The 15,654-nt window shown below is 45.0% G+C and overlaps 1 protein-coding gene and 1 long non-coding RNA gene across 3 annotated transcripts in view; one reads left to right on the top strand and one right to left on the bottom strand.

Annotated features, from left to right (window-relative positions):
• LOC142742900 (uncharacterized) overlaps nt 1-8,941 on the bottom strand; it is a 22,926-nt gene extending 13,985 nt beyond the window's left edge. Inside the window, exon 1 of the long non-coding RNA XR_012881457.1 lies at nt 8,322-8,941. This is a non-coding gene — a long non-coding RNA (uncharacterized LOC142742900). The remainder of the gene's footprint in view (nt 1-8,321) is intronic.
• Nucleotides 8,425-15,654, top strand: part of RBBP4 (RB binding protein 4, chromatin remodeling factor) — a 23,555-nt gene continuing 16,325 nt past the window's right edge. The window contains exons 1-2 of one of the 2 annotated variants that reach the window (XM_075853115.1): nt 8,425-8,689; nt 8,956-9,103. In XM_075853115.1, the coding sequence (XP_075709230.1) occupies nt 8,674-8,689; nt 8,956-9,103 (164 nt within the window). In that variant the 5' untranslated portion in view covers nt 8,425-8,673. The remainder of the gene's footprint in view (nt 8,690-8,955; nt 9,104-15,654) is intronic. The other variant, XM_075853116.1, reaches the window with a different exon arrangement.

Below are 15,654 nucleotides of genomic sequence, written 5' to 3'. Positions count from 1 at the left end.
ACCATCTCATGCTGCAAAGAATACCTCTGTGTCATTGGCTGCTTTGGGCATAAAAGGAGAGACACTCATGGTGTGGCCCCCATGTTCCCCTGACCTCAACCCTACTGAGAACCTTTGGAGCATCCTCAAGCAAAATATCTATGAGGGTGGGAGGCAGTTCACATCAAAACAGAAGCTCTGGGAGGCTATTCTGACATTGTAATGACGTGGGTGGGGAGACAGACAAGTGAGCCCTAATCTACCCGCCACTCAGTCCCTGCCTACTTGCAACGACCCGCCCTAGGCGACGGGGTACAACTGGGCGACGGTCCCTACGCTCAATAAGTGCACGACAGACAAACAGACAAGGGTACACAAAGCTAGGGGGAGAAAGGGGAAGTTGCCCACGGCAACACCGTGAGCAACAGAGAAGTGAACAAGCCGAGTCAAACCAGGAGAGTACGAGGTGCCAAACACAGAGCAGTAGAGTAGTGAACAAGCCGAGTCAAACCAGGAGTGTACGAGGTACCAAACGTAGAGCAGGAGAGTAGTCAGCAAGCCAGGGTCAATATGAAGCAAGGACAATAGTACAAGAAGCTGCAGCAGGGCCAGGAAACCAAACGAGAAGAAATCACAAGCAAGGAGGAACAGGAAAGGCAGGTATAAATAGACAGAGGGCGGGAGCTAGCTCCGTCTGGCCAGGCTGTGATAGGTTCTCCCACTCCTAAGCCTGCCACCCTGAGTGGTGGAAGATGGAGTCAGTCTCACAGACATAGAAGCAGGTGCAGACTGATTATCTATGGGCGTTAACCCCGAAGCTGTGCCTGGCAGATCCTTTACAGTACCCCCCCTTTTATGAGGGGCCACCAGACCCTTTCTAAGTGGACCTGGTTTACTGGGGAAACGAAGGTGAAACCTCCTGACCAATATCCCAGCGTGAACATCCCGAGCGGGTACCCAAGTCCTCTCCTCAGGCCCGTATCCTCTCCAATGGACCAGGTACTGGAGGGAGCCTTGGACCATCCTGCTGTCCACAATCTTGGCCACCTCGAATTCTGCCCCCTCAGGGGTGAGAACGGGGACCGGAGGTTTCCTCGAGGGAGCCAAGGACGGGGAGCAGCGTTTAAGGAGGGAGGCATGGAACACGTTGTGTACTCGAAAAGATGGGGGCAACTCCAGTCGGAAGGAGACAGGATTGAGGACTTCAATGACCTTGTACGACCCTATAAACCGGGGAGCAAACTTCTTGGACGGGACCTTAAGGCGCAAACAAGGGGTTAGCAGAACGTTTTCTATCTGCCTGAGTTTTTTGTATGCTCTGGGACGCCTCTAGGTTCTTCTGAACCTGAGCCCAGACTGTGCACAGTTCCCGATGAACGACCTCTACCTCGGGATTGTTGGAACTACCAGGTGAAACGGAAGAGAACCGTGGATTAAACCCAAAATTACAGAAAAAGGGGGAGACCCCTGACGAGTTACTGACCCGGTTATTAAGGGAAAATTCGGCGAGGGGAATGAATGAGACCCAATCATATTGACAGTCAGAGATAAAACACCTTAAATATTGTTCTAGAGACTGATTAGTCCTCTCAGTTTGGCCTTTAGTTTCAGGATGGAAGGCAGAGGAGAAGGACAGATCAATCTCCAACTTTTTACAGAAAGCTCTCCAAAACAATGAAACAAATTGTACCCCTCTATCAGAAACAATATTGACAGGGACCCCATGGAGACGCAGGATGTGTTTGACAAACAAGGTAGCTAACGTCTTAGCATTGGGTAGTTTCTTGAGGGGCACAAAATGGCACATCTTACTGAAGCGGTCTACTACAACCCACACCACCGACTTGCCTTGAGATGGAGGCAAATCGGTGATAAAATCCATGGAGATATGGGTCCAAGGTCTCTGGGGAATGGGAAAAGAACATAGTAAGCCCGCTGGTCGGGACCTGGGAGTCTTGGACCTAGCACAAACTTCACAAGCGGCAACATAGGCCTTAACGTCTTTAGGCAACCCAGGCCACCAATAGTTTCTGGCAATGAGGTGCTTGATACCCAGGATGCCTGGATGGCCAGATAGTGCAGAGTCATGATTTTCCCTAAGTACCCTTAGCCGGAATTGCAGGGGAACAAACAGCTTGTTCTCAGGAAGGCTCCTGGGAGCTGAACCTTGATCAGCCGCAATTTCAGAGACTAAATCAGAATCAATAGCGGAAATGATTATACCTGGAGGCAAAATACAAGCAGGATCTTCCTCCGAAGGAGGGCTGTCCATGAAGCTACGTGACAGTGCATCAGCCTTAACATTTTTAGACCCAGCCCTATAGGTAATCACAAAGTTGAATCTGGTAAAAAATAACGCCCAACGAGCTTGTCTCGGGTTAAGCCTCCGGGCAGATTCTAGGAAAACCAGATTCTTGTGGTCGGTAAGGACCGTTACCTGGTGCCTAGCCCCCTCCAGGAAGTGGCGCCACTCTTCAAATGCCCATTTAATGGCTAAGAGTTTGCGGTTGCCAATATCATAGTTACTCTCAGTGGGTGAAAACTTCCTGGAGAAGTAGGCACAGGGACGGAGATGGGTGAGGGACCTGGTACCCTGGGACAAGACAGTCCCCACTCCCACCTCGGACGCGTCAACCTCCACGATAAATGGCTCCATTTGGTTAGGCTGAACTAGCACCGGGGCCGAGATAAAGCACTTCTTAAGGACCTCAAAAGCCTGGACAGCCTCAGGAGGCCAGTGGAGGAGATCAGCACCTTTGCGAGTGAGATCTGTAAGAGGCTTAGCGATGACCGAGAAGTTAGCAATAAACCTCCTGTAATAATTAGCGAACCCCAGGAAGCACTGGAACGCCTTCAGGGAGGCAGGTTGGACCCATTCCGCCACAGCCTGGACCTTGGCAGGGTCCATGCGGAATTCATGAGGAGTGAGGATTTGGCCCAAAAATGGTATCTCCTGCACCCCAAACACACATTTTTCGGTCTCCGCAAACAGTTTGTTTTCTCGAAGGACCTGGAGCACCTTCCTGACATGCTCAATGTGGGAGGACCAGTCCTTGGAAAACACAAGTATGTCATCAAGGTACACTACAAGAAATACCCCCAGGTAGTCTCTTAAAATCTCATTTATGAAATTCTGGAAGACCGCGGGAGCATTACACAACCCAAAGGGCATGACGAGGTATTCGAAATGACCTTCGGGCGTGTTAAACGCAGTCTTCCACTCATCCCCCTCTTTGATGCGGATAAGGTTATAAGCCCCCCGTAGATCAAACTTAGAGAACCATTGGGCCCCCTGAACCTGATTAAAGAGATCAGGAATCAGAGGAAGGGGATACTGGTTCCTTACAGTGACCTTATTCAAGCTTCGGTAGTCAATGCATGGCCTAAGACCACCATCCTTCTTCCCTACGAAGAAGAAGCCAGCACCTACTGGAGAAGTAGAGGGGCGAATGTAACCCTTGGCCAGGCATTCCTGGATATACTCTCTCATGGCTTCACGTTCGGGACAAGAGAGATTAAATATCCTACCCTTAGGGAGCTTAGCTCCTGGTACCAAATTGATTGCGCAATCATATTCTCTATGAGGAGGTAACACTTCGGAGGCCTCCTTAGAGAAAACATCGGCGAAGTCCTGAACAAACTCAGGTAGCGTGTTCACCTCCTCAGGGACATAGCAAATTCCACAGACATGATATTAGCAGAAGACCCTGAATCCACGAAGGCACTGCCGGTAGCAGACCTACCACCAAAAGAGACCTGAAAGGGAAGCAAGATTTTATTACGTTTCATATTTATGGGAAATACCTGTGCACCCAAGTGACCTCCCCGATGATCACTTAGGCGCGGAAGTTCTCCAGCTGCATTCTTACGCTTAGGACAGTTGTTCACTTGATGCTTGTCATCCCCACAGTAGAAGCAGAGACCATTCTTCCTGCGGAAATCTCTACGTTGTTGGGGGGACACGGAGGCCCCGAGTTGCATAGGTACCTCCGAGTCTTCCGGGGAGGAACGAAGCAACGGAACCTCGGGAGGCATCATGGGGGAGTCAGAGGAGAAAACATCGAGACGTTCAAGTCGTCGTTCCCTGAGACGTCGGTCAAGTCGTACCGCTAAAGCCATAACCTGGTCTAGGGAGTCAGAAGAGGGATAACTAACTAGCAGGTCTTTCAGGGCGTTCGACAGATCCAACCTAAACTGGCACCTTAAGGCAGGCTCATTCCACCGAGAAGCTACGCACCACTTCCTAAAGTCAGAGCAATACTCCTCAACAGGTCTCTTACCCTGACGTAAGGTCACCAGCTGACTCTCGGCAAAAGCAGTCTTGTCAGTCTCGTCATAGATGAGTCCGAGAGTAGAAAAGAAAAGATCAACGGAGGAAAGTTCAGGGGCGTCAGGAGCCAAGGAGAAGGCCCATTCTTGGGGCCCTTCCTGGAGCCGGGACATAATTATACCCACCCGCTGGCTCTCAGAACCTGAGGAGTGGGGCTTTAAACGAAGATAGAGCCTACAACTGTCCCGAAAGGAGAGAAAAGTCTTCCGGTCCCCTGAGAACCGGTCGGGCAACTTGAGGTGGGGTTCAAGAGGTGAGGTGAGGGGGACTACCATGGTAGCATCAGGCTGGTTGACCCTCTGAGCCAGGGCCTGGACCTGTAGGGAGAGACCCTGCATTTATAAATTTATAACGATGTTTTTAGACATGATGTTAGGCTTGACAAAGACCCCACACTCACTATGGGTCGAAACGTTGCCTGTCGTTTGTGGATGTCTCGACAATAAAACCACTTTGATGATTTGAAGACGTGTGCTGTTGTCCTACTACTTTTTTGAATTTACATTGTGCCGGAGTGGGTTTGCCTGGCTTGACAGCGTGCACCGCATCATACTCGGGATTAGTGCTGCTTCAAAAATCCTTTTTCTCTTGATATCCACAGGATATGTCATAAATGTTAGATAGATGTGGGTCCCACCTCTGGGACCCGTACCTATCCCTAAAACGGGGCCCCCTAAACCCTGTTCTATCTTACCCGCCTCCACTGTCTCCTGGCCACTTCCTGGTTAGGTGGTCAGGGGTTACAGAAACATCCGAGTGCTCACTGAGCTACGCTGTTTCCGGAACTTGGTAGCTACGAAAACAGTGTACATGGTCGAGTTACGGAAACAGCGTAACTCGCTGAGCTACGCTGTTTCCGTAACTTCCATAGATCGGAATAGTAGTTATGGGAACAGTGTAAAAAAAAAAAAAGTTAGATATAATTCCAGGAGTGTAAAAATATATTAAATGTTACAAAAAAAACACCTTTTCCCATTTTTCCCCAAGTACACTGTAAAAATAAAAAAAATTGGTATCGCTGCGTCCGTAAAAGTCCGAACTATTACAATATAGCATTATTTGACTCGCACGGTGAACGGTGTAAAAAAAAAAAATAATTAAAACCCCAGAATCGTTGTCTTTTGGTCACCATAGCGCTAAAAAGAATTAGATAAAATGTGAAAAAAAATCGTATCTACCAAAAAATGGTGCTAATGAAAAATTACGGCTCGTCCCGCAAAAAATAAGCCCTCACACCGCTCAAACGATAAAAAAAATATAAAAGTTATTGCTCTCAGAATGTGGGGAAACCGAACAAATTATTTTTTTTAACCAATAGTTTTGTTCTTTGTAAAAGTAGTAAAATATAGAGAAAAAAATCCTATTTTCTGTTGTCTAAAACCTGGGTGCGTCTTATAGTCAGGTGCGTTTTATAATCCCAAAAAATATGGTATATACTCCACCCACTAGCGGAAAAAACTATTTGAGATCGAGCTTGCATAGGGGAAAACTGCTAAAAAAAAATATGCTGCATTCAAGTCATATAATGGCCAGAAATAGTGTAATTTCTCCTGTACACACATATGACCGGTTATTCTGAATGGAACGAAAAAAATTCTCAATCCAGCGCTGGTTTTAAAAGGAAATATTTTCCACTTTATTGAGAATTTAGTTTCAAAATTCTAGCGAACACAGGCTCTATGCATCCACCCCTCTGTGCTTGCTACAATTTTTTTGTAAACCCAGTGCTGGATTGAGACTTTTTTTGTTCCTTTGTGATTCAACAGAGTGCCACCTCAAGGATCCGTGTGCAAGACTGGTGAGCTGGAGAAAATCCCTTTTTCTTTGTAGCTTATTCTGAAGTCACCTGAAAGATTAGGTATGCTTTAAAGGGGCTCTGTCCCCACATTATAAGTGGCCTATCTTGTACATGATGTGATCGGCGCTGTAATGTAGATTACAGCAGTGTTTTTTATTTAGAAAAACGATAAATTTTGACCAAGTTATGACCTATTTTAGCTTTATGCTAATGACTTTCTTAATGCCCAACTTAGCTTTTGACCAAGTGGGTGTTGTTGAGAGAAGTGTATGACGCTGACCAATCAGTGACCAATCAGCGTCATACACTTCTCTCCATTCAGGTGCATTTGTACTCACAGCACAGCGTGATCTTGCGAGAACATGCTGTTCTCTCACTTACTCACACATTAACGTTATTGAAGTGTCTTGAGAGTGACTAGACATCGCTTCCAGGAAAATTTCTGAGGAAGAAGAAATTAAGGGGAAGCAGGGCTCGTACGAGCTCTGCACCCCCTTCAAAACAGCTGATCGGTGGGGATCCCAGTAGTCGGACCCCGACCCATCAGCTATTGATGTCCTTATCCTGAGGATAAGCCATCAATTTTTAGGGACTGGACAACCCCTTTAAATTCCTTTACAGCTCCACTCGCACATACTAATGCACAAATGTTCCTGCCTATAATTTCTTTTAAAATCATGAACATTTTCTTGTTTTTTCCATATTAAAGAGCACCTGTCACTAGGTCATATAAATTGAAGTGGTTAACTGCACCACCTTAATCCAACAGGGCGTGAACTTCCCTCAATATCCCGAGATCGAACTAGCTTCCCTGCCCCTGACCAATCAGCGCGAGACTGCTTCAGAGCGGCCAGGTACAGCGTGATCTCGCCAGAACCACCACATCTCACGACATCACGTTGTGCCTGGCCACTCCGAAGCTGCCTCATGCTGATTGGTAAGCGTCAGAGGCAGCGAAGCTTGCTCGACCTTGGGAAAATGAGGGCAGTTCACGCCCCATTGACTAACTACAGCAAATTAGCACATAGGGAGCCAACACAACAGTGGACCATATCTCTGGAATGGGGGAGGGGTGTCCAGGAGAAAAAAAGTTGCTGGAATCAAGGAGACATCGCTGTACAAGTCAGATAACCAGTTCAATTTATATGACCTAGTGACAGGATCAGATTATTCTCTATCCTCTAAAATGAAATCCCTGCCTGAGATCAAACCAATAAACGGAATATCATCTGCATATTTTAACCCCTTCCTGATAAAGCCAGTTTTGGTTTTTCATCCCTACCTTCCCAGCCATAACTCTTTTATTTTCCAATCGACATATTTTTTCAGGAGGAGTTGTATTTTTAAATGTCACCGTTCAATGTACCACATAATGTATTGAATAACTTAAAAAAAATATTTGTGGAATAGAAAAAAAAACAGCAATTCCACAATTGTTTTTGCCGATTTATCTTTACAACGTTCACCGTTGCAGGATGAGTTGTCGCTTTAAATGACACCATCTACCTAATGTTATGCTTTGGAAAAACGTAAAAAAAATATTATGGAATGAAAACAGCTATTTAGCAATTGTAAATGATCTTTACAACGGTTACCGCGCGGTAAAAATGGCCTGTTAACTTTATTCTGCGTTTTAGGAAGACTACGGTAATATCAAATTTATATAGTTTTTTATTATGTTTTACTACTTTGACAAATTAAAGACACTTTAAAAACAAAAAAAGGTTTTATTGGTATCATTTTGTGTTACATACCACTTTACGATAACGCAATTGTGAACATAGCCTAAACTGTTAAGGATTTGTTTGACAAGCTTATTTTGGCGGAATCAATAGCGTAGTCGACTAGACTATTGATTGCGCAAAAAAATAAAACGGAAACCATTAGCAACGGAAGCATTACAATTGAAATCAATGGTAATGCTAACGGAACGCTACGGTTTCCCTTCATGGGTTCCCCTGACGGAACCCCGATGCAAATGTGAACGAAGCCTTACAGTATGACAAAAAAAAAAAAGTTTCATAAATTTACAGGGAAGAAATACTCCCCAAGCTTTACAGAAGACTTTTTCTACTATGCAGTACTACAGGATATAGCATTACAAGGGACAATGTTGACTTCCTCCGGCAGCCATGCCATGCCATGCCATGTCATGCCATGTCATGTCTTGCTTCTATACTTTGGGATTCGCCAGTCCCACGTTGCCTCCCTTACCCCTCGATAGTCCTGTGTTGTCATGGCTACAGCAGACCGCGCCCACGGAGCGGGCTCTGAATTTGGATGTTGAACGCGCGTAGCTTTACGCATGCTCGGCCCACGTGACGCAGGAGTCGGTGATTGGTCTCGAACGTAGCTCCTGTTACAATTCCGATTGGCTAAGGTTGGCGCGAATGTGCGCGACTCCGAGACACGGGGGAGGCGGGAAACAATAGCGGGAGGAGCAGGTAGTAGACCGGAGACACACGGGAGGAGTTGGCGCTGGAACCGGAGAGTAAGCGGCGGAACCCGGTCTGATACAGAGGAGATACCTTAGAAGGCCGCACAAGCGCTTACAGTAGCGGGCACCATGGCGGATAAGGAGGGTAAGTGTGCAGAAAGTTCACTGCTCGTGTGCTATGAGAGACCGGGAGATCTTCCTGGCATTCCCTCAGCGATGGGGAACCGGAAAAAAGGCTGCGACTGAGGGTGTAAGTGCTGAGCTGCTTGCAAGGGACGTGTATGCGGTATTGGGTTTGAGCGCTCGCCGGCTGTAGTTAGTCATGTGGTGTGTAGTTCCTGCTCACGCTTGTCCTTGGCTTTAGCACTTCTGTTAACGCGTTTTCTTATCTCATGTGTTTCCCTGGCACAGCTGCGTTTGACGACGCTGTGGAGGAGCGGGTTATAAATGAAGAGTATAAGATTTGGAAGAAGAACACCCCTTTCCTTTATGACTTGGTAATGACTCATGCTCTGGAGTGGCCTAGTTTAACCGCACAGTGGCTCCCGGATGTCACCAGGTGAGTTTTCAGGAAGCATCCTTCCATAACATTGTAAGGCCGAGAAAATACCTATATCCATCCTGTTCGGCCTATTATTTTGCAATGTTGGCCCAGAGGAAGGCCACACCACTGTGAGGCAAAATCACATTTTCCCCATATTAGGGAAAAATTCCTCTCGGACTCCAATATTGCAATGCGAATAAATCTCTGGATCAATGACCCATCTCCAGTAATCCAGTAAACATAACCTGTAATATTATTCCACTCAGATATCCAGGCCTCTTTTGAACTCCTTTCCTGTGAATTCGCCATAACTTCCTCAAGCAGAGCGCTCCATAGTCACTGCTCTTACAGTAAAGACTCCCCTTCTATATCTACGTATAAACCTTCTTTCCTCTAGGCGTAGCGGATGCCCCCTTGTTAGGCGTAATTATCCCTACGTTTTAGCGTGTACGTCTGGGAAGCTCTCGACATACGCGCTAAACGTGTTTACATTGCTTGATTAGCCCGAAGGAGTCTAAAAGTGTCCATTGGGTTTCTGCTGGGCTTGTTTATGTTGGCATATCTTTTTTGGGAGGATGGAATAATGTAGTAGACTACGTTATTCCATCCTGGGGGATTCCGGAAAAAAAGTATACTGTGCGGTATACGTGTATTTTGTTTTAACATCGGAGCCTTTATGTGACAGATATTACTCTATGGCATCCGCCAGCAATATACGTTACTTATCTGTCCGGGAGCTTCCCCAGAATCGGCGCCCACAGTGAGTCAAGAGCTCCTCCAGGAGCGGAATCCCTGGCCAGAGCGTTGCCAATGCTGTAGCTCAGTGTTCTGACTTCTCAAAGCTCTTAATGTCGCTGCCGATATATGAACAGTGACGTCAAAAGCTTACCCAAGACAGGAGTCCCAGTGTGCTTGGGATGTTCTGGCTGTGGACTCTAGTTGAAAGCCCCTGACATCGCTCTCAGGGGCTTCCCTGGGCACATCTCTTCAATTAATGCTTTGCCTGTTGAGTTTGGGCGACTTATCCCCCTGTGTGCCTTTACAGTGAGATACAGCGTTGCCTTCTGTCGGAGGTATACATCGGGACAGAAGGAAAACAATGCGAACCAGGCCTTGAAGTTAGTTTTGGGTATAAATTGGTCATTAGAGAGATCTCTGTATTGACTTTTGATATATTTATACAGTCTTATTGGATCACCCTTTCGGTACTCTGTCTGTGGTAGTTACAGCAGAGGACGCGTAATCTCGTTGTAACCTGTCATTTACCGAGTAATCTCGCGAGATTACACTTCCTGTGCTGTAACTACCACAGACAGAGTAACGAATTGCAGAGATTGTGAATAGACATCAAGTGGAATGTCTATTCACTGTCTAAACACTTCAGTATTGTTAATGTGTTCGTATAAGACAGCGCATGGCGATCTAATAGGATCCCTATGCGCTGCCTAAATGAATGGAGAGGAGTGCATGACTCTGGTCAGTGTCATACACTCCTCTGTACAACGCCCACTTGGTCGAAAGTAAAAACACACCCACTTGGGCATTAAGACACTCATTGGCATAAATCTAAAATTGCTAATAAAGTGGTGAAAATAGATCGCTTTATTAAATAAAAAGCACTGCTGTCGTTTACATTATAGCGCCCATCTCCTTATGTAGGAGATACGGCACTTATAATGTGGTGACAGAGCCTCTTTAAAGAGGCCCTGTCACTACATAAGTGGCCTATATTGTACTTGATGTGATCGGCGCTGTAATGTAGATTACGGCAGTGCTTTTTATTTAGAAAAACGATAATTTTTGACGGAGTTATGACCTATTTTAGCTTTATGCTAATGAGTTTCAACTGGGCGTGTTTTACTTTTTGGCCAAGTGGGCGTTGTACAGAGGAGTGTATGACGCTGACCAATCGGCGTCATACACTTCTCGCCATTCATTTACACAGCACATAGCGATATAGCTATATTGCTATGTGCTGCCACATAAACACTATAACGTTACTGCAGTGTCCTGACAATGAATATACATTACCTCCAGCCAGAACGTGATGTGTATTCAGAATCCTGACACTTCGCTAACACAATCCCGACACTACAGCACAGCAAGCGTAATCTTGCGAGATTACGCTGTAAACTGTCATTTAAAACGAGATTACGTTTGCCTTGCTGTAAATTTCACAGAAACGTTAGCGAAGTGTGAGGATTCTGAATACACATGACGTCCTGGCTGGAGGTAATGTATATTCATTATCAGGACACTGCAGTAAAGTTATGGTGTGTTTATGTGGCTGCACATAGCGATATAGCTATATCACTGTGCTGAGTACATGAATGGAGAGAAGTGTATGACGCTGATTGGTCAGCATCATACACTTCTCTCCACAACGCTCACTTGGCCAAAAAGTAAAAACATGCCCAGTTGTCCATTTAAGAAAGTCATTCGCATAAAGCTAAAATAGGTCACAACTCCACCAAAAATGATCGATTTTCTAAATAAAAAATACTGCTGTAATCTACATTACAGCGCCGATCACATTATGTGCAATATAGGCCACTTATAATGTGATGACAGAGCCTCTTTAAAGGAACAGTGTCATCACAAATATTTTATTAATATGTTAAAGATGTTAGTGCCTTAATATAAACGTTTATTTTCATTTGTGTGTTTGTGTTTTACTGTTTCTTTTTTTCACACTTTTTTTTCCCTATGGGGGCTGCCATTTTTTGTTCCATTTCTGTGTGTGTCGATTAACGACACACACAGACATGGAATACGGCAGCCACAGTCCCATAGGGACTGCGAACGGCTCCCGTCCCATTGACTGCCGTGTACGGCGTCTGTGTGGGAACTGCGCATGCGCCGCTCCCACACAGTCCTATTCGAAATTGGCGCCGTCCGGCGCCATTTTCCTGTGGACCGGAAGTCGCGGCCGGACAGTAATATTACTACTTCCGGTCGCGGCTTCCGGACAAGTGCACATGGAACAGCGGCAGCAAAGGGAGCGGACGGGCCGCGGCGGCAGGAGCAGGTAAGCGATTTCAATGTATGTTAGTGTTTGTGTGTGTTTACTACTGCATGTAAACCTACTACACTGTGGGTTACCTCAAAAAATGGCGACGCACAGTGTAGCAGGTTAAACCTTTCAAACCCCTCGTTTATCCCGGCACTAGCCAGGATAAAGGAGGGGGGGATGCTGAGCGCTCACTAGAGCGATAGCTTTTAACCCAATGTTGCAATGCTGCAATTTTGGGAACTAGCTCCAAACAGCTCCATCTAGTGACCAAAAATGGGTAGTATTATAAATTTGAAAAAATTTATAATATTTCCTGACTCGCGAAAAAAATAAAAAAAATTTGAACAATGTTTTATCACCCACACACTAAATGTTTAAATTTTAAAAAAAAAACATGTTTTTGGGGCGACACCATGCCTTTAAAGAAGACCTCCAGTGGAAATAACTTTATGTCCGCATTCTGCATCTGATTGTATACCACACTCTACACTTTTATATTTATACTCTACTTTTTGAACTGCTGTCTTGTCTGTGCTCTAAAACAAAAACAAAAAAAGCCTCCACCTTGATTGTTAGATTTCCCCAACATTAAAGTTATCATCATCATTATCGGCTACCGCCGGTGTTAGCATTACCCCAAATTTACCGCGCTGGTAAAATCCTAAATGTGTGAGCTTGGGAATGCCACATTAAGGTGACTATAAATTACGTATTACAATCGGCGTCGGCGATACAAAATGGACCTTGTCTACGATTGTAACAGGATACCGAAATGTGTACACATGAAATCATATCTCAAAATCGATTGCGGTATTGTTTTTATATTGAAAAGAGCTTTCAAATGAGCCCCTGCCCCAGGGCGGTGTGGGCGTTTTTTTTTGTTGCGTTAACTGTTATATTTTATGACCCAATTAAATCCCACCAAATTTCAATCCTCGAGCCGTTCAAAAGTTATGAGGGTGTTTTGGTAGGCACTGTGTATGTGTGTGTGTGTGTGTGTGTGTGTGTGTGTATATATACACACAGTGAAGGAAATAAGTATTTGATCCCTTGCTGATTTTGTAAGTTTGCCCACTATCAAAAGCATGAACAGTCTAGAATTTTTAGGCTAGGTTAATTTTACCAGTTAGAGATAGATTATATTAAAAAAAAACCAGAAAATCAGTCAAAATTATATATATTTATTTGCATTGTGCACAGAGAAATAAGTATTTGATCGCCTACCAACCATTAACCCTTTAGTGACCAGCCCATTTTAGGCCCTAATGACCAAGCTATTTTATTCGTTTTTCTATAGTCGCATTCAAAGAGCTATAACGTTTTTTATTTTTCCGTCTACATAGCTGTATGAGGACTTGTTTTTTTGCGGGATTAGTTGTGCTTTTTAATAGCACCATTTTTGGGTACATATAATTTTTATATTAACTTTTATTAACCTTTTTGGGGGGGATTATAAAAAAAAACCTGAAATTCCGCCATTGTGCTATGCGTTTTTAAATTGACGCCGTTCACTATGCGACGTAAATAACATGTTACCTTTATTCTATGGGTCGGTACGATTATGGCGATACCACATATGTAGAGTTTTTTTTATGTTTTACGACTTTTGCACAATAAAAACACTTTTGAACTAAAATTATTTGTTTTTGCATCGTCTCTTTCCAAGAGCCGTAATTTTTTTATTTTTCCATAAATGTAGTGATTTTTTGGGCTTGTTTTCTGCGGGACAAGACGTAGTTTTGAATGGTACTGTTTTGGGGTGCATGGGACTTATTGATTCATTTTTATTACTTTTTTGGGGGGCAATGGAAAAAAATGGCAATTTCGCCATGGTTTTTTGCGTTTTATTTTTTACGGTGTTCACTTTGCGGTTTAAATTACACATGTGTACTTTTTTTTTTTTTTTTTTTTACACTTTTGCTAAATAAAACCACTTTAATAATAATGGTTTTATTTATTTTTTTACTGTACTTTTTATTAATAATCTTTATTTCACTTTGATGACTTATTTTATTAGTCCCACTAGGGGACTTTACTGTGCGATATTCCGATCGCTGCTATAATGCTCTGGTATACTTCGTATACCAGAGCATTATTGCCTGTCAGTGTAAATCTGACAGGCAATCTGTTAGGACGTGCCTCCGGCGCGTCCGAACAGGAATATGTCCAGGGCAGACCTGGGGGCTTTTATCAGGCCCCCGGCTGCCATGACACCCCATCGGAGACCCGCGATTGCATTCGCGGGCCGCCGATGGGTGACGGAGGGAGCGCACTCCCTCTGTAAACAAAGTTAAATGCCGCGGTCGCTATTGACGGCAGCATTTAACGGGTTAAACGTCCGCGATCGAAGTAAACTTCGATCGCGGGCATTGGAGCAGGAGCTCAGCTGTCATCAGGCGTCAGCCTAGCCTAAAGCTGTGAAAAGGCGTCAGCCTAGCCTAAAGCCCATTAGTGACCGATGTAAAAAAGCGTATTAGTGGTCACTAAGGGGTTAAGAGTTCAGCCTCCTCCAGACCAGTTACACGCTCCAAATCAACTTGGTGCCTGCATTAAAGACAGCTGTCTTACATGGTCACCTGTATAAAAGACTCCTGTCCACAGACTCATTTAATCAGTCTGACTCTAACCTCTACAACATGGGCAAGACCAAAGAGCTTTCTAAGGATGTCAGGGGCAAGATCATAGACCTGCACAAGGCTGGAATGGGCTACAAAACCATAAGTAAGACGATGGGTGAGAAGGAGACAACTGTTGGTGCAATAGTAAGAAAATGGAAGACATACAAAATGACTGTCAATCGACATCGATCTGGGGCTCCATGCAAAATCTTACCTCGTGGGGTATCCTTGATCCTGAGGAAGGTGAGAGCTCAGCCGAAAACTACACGGGGGGAACTTGTTAATGATCTCAAGGCAGCTGGGACCACAGTCACCAAGAAAACCATTGGTAACACATTACGCCGTAATGGATTAAAATCCTGCAGTGCCCGCAAGGTCCCCCTGCTCAAGAAGGCACATGTACAGGCCCGTCTGAAGTTTACAAATGAACATCTGGATGATTCTGAGAGTGATTGGGAGAAGGTGCTGTGGTCAGATGAGACTAAAATTGAGCTCTTTGGCATTAACTCAACTCGCCGTGTTTGGAGGAAGAGAAATGCTGCCTATGACCCAAAGAACACTGTCCCCACTGTCGAGCATGGACGTGGAAACATTATGTTTTGGGGGTGTTTCTCTGCTAAGGGCACAGGACTACTTCACCGCATCAATGGGAGAATGGATGGAGCCATGTACCGTCAAATCCTGAGTGACAACCTCCTTCCCTCCACCAGGACATTAAAAATGGCTCGTGGCTGGGTCTTCCAGCACGACAATGACCCGAAACATACAGCCAAGGCAACAAAGGAGTGGCTCAAAAAGAAGCACATTAAGGTCATGGAGTGGCCTAGCCAGTCTCCAGACCTTAATCCCATCGAAAACTTATGGAGTGAGCTGAAGATCCGAGTTGCCAAGCGACAGCCTTGAAATCTTAAAGGAACAGTGTCATCGCAAATAAT

Source organism: Rhinoderma darwinii, chromosome 2 (assembly GCF_050947455.1).
Source record: "Rhinoderma darwinii isolate aRhiDar2 chromosome 2, aRhiDar2.hap1, whole genome shotgun sequence".
NCBI classification, from domain to species: domain Eukaryota; kingdom Metazoa; phylum Chordata; class Amphibia; order Anura; family Rhinodermatidae; genus Rhinoderma; species Rhinoderma darwinii.
The sequence above is the reverse complement of the archived record's forward strand: the minus strand, read 5'-3'. Positions and strand labels throughout refer to the sequence as shown.